The sequence below is a fragment of the Dreissena polymorpha genome, chromosome 8 (assembly GCF_020536995.1).
Source record: "Dreissena polymorpha isolate Duluth1 chromosome 8, UMN_Dpol_1.0, whole genome shotgun sequence".
Classification (NCBI taxonomy): Eukaryota; Metazoa; Mollusca; class Bivalvia; order Myida; family Dreissenidae; genus Dreissena; species Dreissena polymorpha.
This window is the reverse complement of record NC_068362.1, coordinates 34,179,983-34,187,482: the sequence shown is the minus strand read 5'-3', so window position 1 is coordinate 34,187,482 and position 7,500 is coordinate 34,179,983. Positions and strand designations below refer to the sequence as shown.

General features: G+C 32.5%; 1 protein-coding gene across 1 annotated transcript in view; it reads left to right on the top strand.

Moving 5' to 3' along the window:
* The window catches only part of LOC127842221 (uncharacterized), a 5,623-nt gene extending 384 nt beyond the window's left edge, over positions 1-5,239 (top strand). Inside the window, exons 2-8 of the mRNA XM_052371636.1 lie at positions 1-92; positions 992-1,123; positions 1,611-1,745; positions 2,474-2,613; positions 2,916-3,145; positions 3,503-3,663; positions 4,348-5,239. The exon at positions 1-92 is cut by the window's left edge and continues 30 nt beyond it. Of these exons, the coding sequence (XP_052227596.1) occupies positions 1-92; positions 992-1,123; positions 1,611-1,745; positions 2,474-2,613; positions 2,916-3,145; positions 3,503-3,663; positions 4,348-4,442 (985 nt within the window). The 3' untranslated portion in view covers positions 4,443-5,239. The remainder of the gene's footprint in view (positions 93-991; positions 1,124-1,610; positions 1,746-2,473; positions 2,614-2,915; positions 3,146-3,502; positions 3,664-4,347) is intronic.
* Positions 5,240-7,500: the final 2,261 nt, after the last annotated feature.

Sequence of the window (7,500 nt, the reverse complement as noted above, 5' to 3'; positions counted from 1 at the left end):
GAAGAGAGAAGATCTCGGAAGCCATTTAAACTATCGATCACTTTCACCTGAGACTACCTCACAGTATGAAAGAAGATACTTGCGAGCGCCAGGTGACTACCCATTCATTTCATTTTGTTTAACAGGGTCGCGTCTTATTTATCCAAGGGGATATTTCATTTCGATACATTTTATAAATAAGTTTCGCCATATATTACTTAAGTTAACTCATTTTGTTCAAAACACGAGTTTCATTACACGGTATATTTTGGCCATTAACATTGATTTATAAACTTACTAAATTATGTTTATCGTATTCGTGTCGATATATATTTAATAGGACCATGCAATCAATATCCAACATAATAATACAGAAGTATACATCACTCGTTTATAAGGCACTTATCGAGAGAGAAATTAAGAATCTGGGTGCCGGATCACGTGACTTTGTGGGATTCACAATTGAATGTTAATGGATGTAAACACAGAGATATATGGTGCTTTTCTTCAAATAATTTTAAAACATTTTTTCTTTAGAATTTCAACTAGTGCATAAAAGACCGTTGTTTATGCTGCTTATGGCAATTTGAAATACATCAGATTTACTTTATTGAATAAACCTGTGTTCTTGGCAAAACATTCGATGTATAATACAATCGTGTAAACGATTATGCTGCACGCAACGTGAAATTTTGGCACCGATTGCAGACGTATTTAATGATTGATTCTTAAATCTTAAGATAAAGGCAAAAACTGCAAGACAAACTGTATTCTATGCGCTAAAGATTTTTTGCCAATTTATTTTAATAACTTGAGATATTTGCAAAAATAAAGTGCTCAACGGTGTGTTTACATTCCAATAGCCCTTGTGTAAGCCCCTGAGAATCCCGTTGATCCTGAACCCCAAGAATGCTATGATAAAAATTTACAAACACCAAAGTCTTGGTGTACATAATAGTTCTATTTTCGATCTTTCTTTAGCTATGCATTTCACGAAGAACTGTATTATTAGGGGCTGAATATGACAGTCGCTTACGACTGCAAAAAGATGATCCAGTCCTGGACAGAGCACAATTGTATTTGTCAAGAGATGACGCATTTGGTCAGGCTATGAGGAATGTACACGGATTCAAACCAATGACAAGTTAGTTTAAAGGCATACTTAAATCCATCTAAATTTAAACCTATCCCCAAGTCTCGCTTGTTACATCCCATTTATGATAAATTATAACACAGAGTTTAAGATCTCATGGAAATTCAGACGTTCCTTCAACAAAGCCTTAATACATGTTCGTGTTCTTGAAAACAAGCTTACGATATATAAAAAAAAATCATGTTCCTCGGTGATCAGTGCATTACGTATGCAAAAAGCTTTGATAAGCAGGCGATTGATATATGGTACATACACATTACATTAATATATATTGTTAATTTTGTAAATAGCTCTATGTATCTCTTTCGACAAATAGTGACGGCAATACGTATAATACTTTCTAGATGTTTAAATGTTTACATGTTCTGTTTAAATGTAAAACATAACTATGGTATCATCGTAACAAAATAGTGCAAGCTATAAATATTTTCAACATTCTTTCTTTCAATAGTAAATATTTGTGTTTGAATAATTTTAGCAACTGTAGGTTATGACCAAGAACGGCGGGGTAAAACTTACAGTAGTGCTGATTTCGATACTGAATTTTCGGACACCTTCGACGATTTACCGGGCCAACACATGAAGCAGACCCAGCTTCGAAGATCTAAGGAAGGTAATGATGATGTTGATGATGATGATAATGATGATGATGATGATGATGATGATGATGATAGTTGTAGTAGAAGTAGTAGTACTAGTACTAGTAGTAGTAGTAGTTGTTGTTGTTGTTGTAGCAATAGTTGTTATTGTTGTAGAAGAAGTAGTAGTAGTAGTAGTGGCAGTAGTAGTAGTAGTAGTAGTAGTAGTAGTAGTAGTAGTAGTAGTAGTAGTAGTAGTAGTAGTAGTAGTAGTAGTAGTAGTAGTAGTAGTAGTAGTAATAGTAGTAGTAGTAGAAGCAATAGTAGTAGTAGTAGTAGTAGTAGTAATAGTAGCAGTAGCAGTAGCAGTAGCAATAGTAGTAGTAGTAGTAGTAGTAGTAGTAGTAGTAGTAGTAGTAGTAGTAGTAGTAGTAATAGTAGTAGTAGTAGAAGCAATAGTAGTCGTAGTAGTAGTAATAGTAGTAGTAACAGTAGCAGTAGCAGAAGCAGTAGTAGTAGTAGTAGTAGTAGTAGTAGTAGTAGTAGTAGTAGTAGTAGTAGTAGTAGTAGTAGTAGTAGTAGTAGTAGTAGTAGTAGTAGTAGTAGTAGTAGTAGAAGTAGTAGTAGTAGTTCATGATCAATAATAACAAAAGGTGCTTATACATTAATACAACATTATTCTAAAAGGCGTTAAAACACTTTGCACATGTATGTTCAAACACAATGTCTTGTTTCTGTGCTTGTCATTTATCCTTGACTCCAGCAAGCAAGCAAATGCTGTACGCCGTGTTTTCGAACGCTATGGCAATCCTGGAACAATTTGAAACACGAGAGTCGCCCAGAAAGAATCTGCAAAAATCCTTCCTTTACATCCCTGATCAACGTAAAAAATCGGACGAGGATGTGAGTATAACTTTGATAAAAAAAGTATTATATATTACTTTATTTATTAGATATATCGCTGTATAATAAATTACAATCAATGATGCATTTTAATCAATGATGATTCGTTTAAACGTTTAAAGCAGTTATAGAATATAAATAATCGCGGTTAACGTAAATTAAGTCTTCTGTAAGAAATAGTTGTATGTTCTTACTTATTACTCTCTTGCACAATAACGAAACAAAAAAATATTTGATAGAAATGCTGCATCAAATTAGTCATTCGAGTTTCTTATTCATTCACTCATTTCTTCAATATTTAGATTAGAAGTATCCTTGAGACACAGGTATTACTCTTCGAGACCCAAGCCAAGTCGTGTCCGTCCTATGTAAGGGCGGAGGTGGGTTCGGAATTGAGACGCAAGGTCTTGGAGTGGATGGCTGTCAGAGCAGACAAGGATTGCAACATTGAGGACACAGACATGTTTGCTGCCCAGATGTACGAGGTACTGGTTACAGGGAGAACAACGCATGCCTTTCACAGTAGAATAAGGTTGGTTAGAATAATCTGCTCCGGGTTTGTTTTTATTCTATTCTGTATTGATTAATTGTGCAAAGGTATTTCATGCTACAGTCATTTAAAAAGGACGTGTTGGTATTTGGCATAATATAGCATGCATTCTGAGTTAAATACTAATATTAATGTATACATGAATGCGAAGTACATTTTATTTTTTTTATAAACGTGGCCGTACATTTGCATAACTGCATTCACGAAATTCATGAATATTGTCGCTTTTTTGTATGCTTTAAATCAGACAGAATTCGAATACGTAAATTAACCATATTTCACCACAAGATCTGTGTATGATTATACTAGCAAGCTGTTATGTTCAAATCTTAATTTCAGAAGGCCCCACAGTGCCGCCACTATCCGGGAGTCCATGCCTCACATACTTGGAGGCCTGCATTCCGCTAGACAGCTTGACGAGGACTTCCGGACACACGAGGGCAAGAAAGCCATTCGTCCTGAAACAAGACGCAGTTCTTCTATAAGGCCAATCAATTCAGGTACGTTTCCAAATTGAGATTACACAGAGTTGACATGCCATTGCTGATTTTGAATGTATGATATCATCGTTTAACAGACTTCTTTACGTTGGCTCAAACGTTAAGTGTCCATCAGTGGGTTCGTGAATCAATGCCTTTGAGCTTTCAATGATTTTTTTTAAATACTGGACTATCAATGAATAGTAATGGTAGGTAGTAAATAATTGTGTATATATATATATATATATATATATATATATATATATATATATATATATATATATATATATATATATAACGAGTAACTATAATTCATGAACCTGTTTAGTTAACAAATGTCTTTATGTATGATAATACGTTCATATTAAATTGTCTAATATTGTGAATGTTTGTGCCTGTGTATGTTCGAGTTGTATAAATTGCATAGTTTAAAATCGCGGCAAAATTCTTATTACGTCCCATTCCTAATTAATCATAAATACATGAGACACACATAAGTAACTGTGTTAGCTAAACGCTCAAAACACATGAAGTTAAACATGTTACAACCCATTTTGTATTGGTTGTTTTCAAAAAATGTCATTATTCACAATAAAGCATCCTGCCAACAATATTTGATTGACAGGTATATATCAATTATGTGCTTGGGAGCGATCTAATTTAAGTCCAATAATTGTTAAACCTAATTTACATGCTCTGTTTTAGGTGCAAAACGAATTTTGCGTTGCAAACCAGCATTGAAAACGCAACTTGAAGACGATGTTGAGCTCTTCGAAGGCAGTTTGGTTGATGTGAAATAAGTATCAACAATCTTCATTCAAGTTTACCCGTGTTAACTTCGAGTATTGTTCGGGACTGATAAAACTATTATATTTTATCAATAATGTATTAAGCAGTTAGCTGTTTAATTGAAATTTCAAATTATGTATGTAAAATATACATGAAATATGTTAGTAATGGTGAAAAATGATGCGTATTTACCATTCAAAACTAAACAATGGTAAAATATGTTATAAATAAGTAATATGTTAGCTCGTTGCTTAGATCTTTCGAGAATTAATAAGTTAAGGCCAGAATCCTTACAAAAATTCATACATTATTGGTAACAGTTCCAAAATTTAATCATTATACTTGATGTGTACATATATATTTAGAACAGGCATTTATACATATTGGAGTGGAAAGCTCAACAGTTTGTTGTTTCCTCATCTTACACTAAGTCTTACGTAATTGCTCTTACAATAAATGTTTTGCTTCATCTATATACATATATTATGTGTTGTGTTTTATAGATATAGTTGTAATCCGCTTTCAAAACCGTCCCCGGTGTATGTGATTGTTCTAACAATACATTCTTATTGACATGTGAATGTTTTATTGATATACATATTTTGTATCGTGTTTTATAGATAAAATTAAGATCTGCTTTCCAAACCGTCCCATCCTATGTATATATTTCACAATAATATATATATATATAATTTTCTAGTATTGATGTATTCGTTTACTTGTTTTATTTGAAAAATGCTATTATTTTAGTTACTACTTTTTCGGACTTAATTCGAAGTTTTTGCCAGATATTTGTTAGTGTTTAGTTTCTTTTTACTAATTAAAGTAGAAAAATTTATATAATCAATTATCTAAGCGATTATGTTTTATTGTACGTAAATTAATACATATTTAAAATATACATTTAATAAGCGAATATATATAATAAATTAAGTAAAAACAGTGCATTTATATGTTGTATTTTAACGGATCTAACAAACATGTTAGAATGTGTATCATTGTCAATGTGTTTTCAATAAATGTGAGGCATGATACTGTTATGTTAAATGTATACATGTATGAAGAGGAAAGCCTTTTATTTACGCCAGTACTAAATGAGGTTTGCTTAGAATAATACTATGGGAGAAAGTATTAGGCAGGCGGGGTCGTTGAAAACATACGCGTGTTGTAAAAGAGAAATAGTAGGGGCTGCTGAAGCCGTTTCAGGTTTGATTGTGAAGGTAATGTCACCTGAGAAGATTGATGGAGACTCTCTTTAATTCAGCTGTTTTAGAAAGATTAGACTTATTTGAATTGTTGATATCTAGTAAATTGTTAAAATAGCTGTTTTATATGTTCTTGTACAGTTTACACTTTGCAAGGCTAATGATGAAGTAAGCTGGATTGAAAGAAGTATTGTTGTAATGATAACTTACGTGAAGCGTCTTAACAGACCTGCTTTAGCGACACGTGCGACATAATTAAGCAATGACTTGTATTGAACCAACACCAAGAACGTTTAAAAGAAGTTAGGTATTGGAAAAATAGAATGATCTCATGTAAATTGACAATAGATCAATTACCATTTTGCTTCCTGTTCGCTTGATTGTACAACGAGCGTAAACGATCATTATATGATATTAAGAAGGAAGACAGAATGAAGATTAGAGTAATGATTATGACAAATGGTTATAATCTTGATGATCATAATGATCATAAAATGCAATGACAGTAAACCGAACACGTTTATGCTGCGATATTGCAATCGTTCCTTATAAATGGCAGTGCTGTACCTTGTTTAAATCTTTTAGAGTTAAAATGTTGTGTGTGATCATATTGATAGATCATGATGCTAATGATGCTGATCAAAAGGGGGAAAAGGAGGAAAATATGATTGAAGTTTGCTTATTGTTCTGCTATTGTCACGTTTACTTTAAATCGTTTAACAACTGGTAATATACGACACTAGACCTTTTCTAAAATTATTTGTAAATCTATCAAGCAAAAAACTCAGACGTAAGCTATTCATGCACACTAATAAGCGCTTTTTATTTCTTCTTCTTTTTTCGTTTCAATAGCTATTTTAAATTGCATTGATTGCATAGAAATAGAAGATATAAACTCCGACGTTCTACTTGTACCATTTATCTTCAATAAAAGTAAACTTTCGGCTAAATATAAAATACCGTGACTCACCGTGACTCAGTCATTCTGTCGTATTTCTTATAAAGATTTAATTATACCGAAAAACAGTTCAAGTTCTAAAGCCAATAAAAAAAAAAGATTGTTAACGATAACGAGCTTCCAAATAACCGATATCAAAACCTGATTCTCTGAAAATGTGTATTTTCAAGACAAAAAATAAATAAACCAGTTTATGGTTTGTTACAAAAAGTTGATCAATCACCATCCTGGTTTATGAATTTTAGCAAATCCAAGCAGATAAAATCTTGATCGCTTCCAATCAATGCTGATCAATCCAGGAAGTAAGTTCCTATTACACGATCGTAGTTAATTCGGTAGCTTTGCAAATATAATCAAACATAAGGCAAACTTAAATTGTGTTTTTGTACTATACGTATTACCATAATTGAATTGTTTGACTACATAGGATTCTTATCAGCGGTGTTTTATACCTAGATGCAGATAAAAACGTTCAGCAAACTATAGATATGTCAGATGAAAGAAACAATACAGATAGGGATAACATATTGTTTAGTAAATTATTACACTGAGTGTTAGCTCTCTCGAAAGAAAAGAAGTTCCTTTAAAAAAACCTTTATGTTTGTGATCGAAAAAATCGTATTCATAAGTGATCTGTTCATCATGCATGTAAACGGGTTTGCTACGCAGGCGATTATATTATGTTAGCTATACAAAAACTTGAAGAATATACTGACATTATTTTATATTGTTAATTTATAATAGCTCTAGTTATCTCTTTCGGCAAATCATGACGGCAATATGTAGAGTACTTCCCAGATTGTTTTAATGTAAGACATTACTATGGTATCGTCGGTATATTGGTTGTTGAATTATTTTAGAAACTGTAGGGCATGACCAAAAACGATGTGGTAAAACATACAGTAG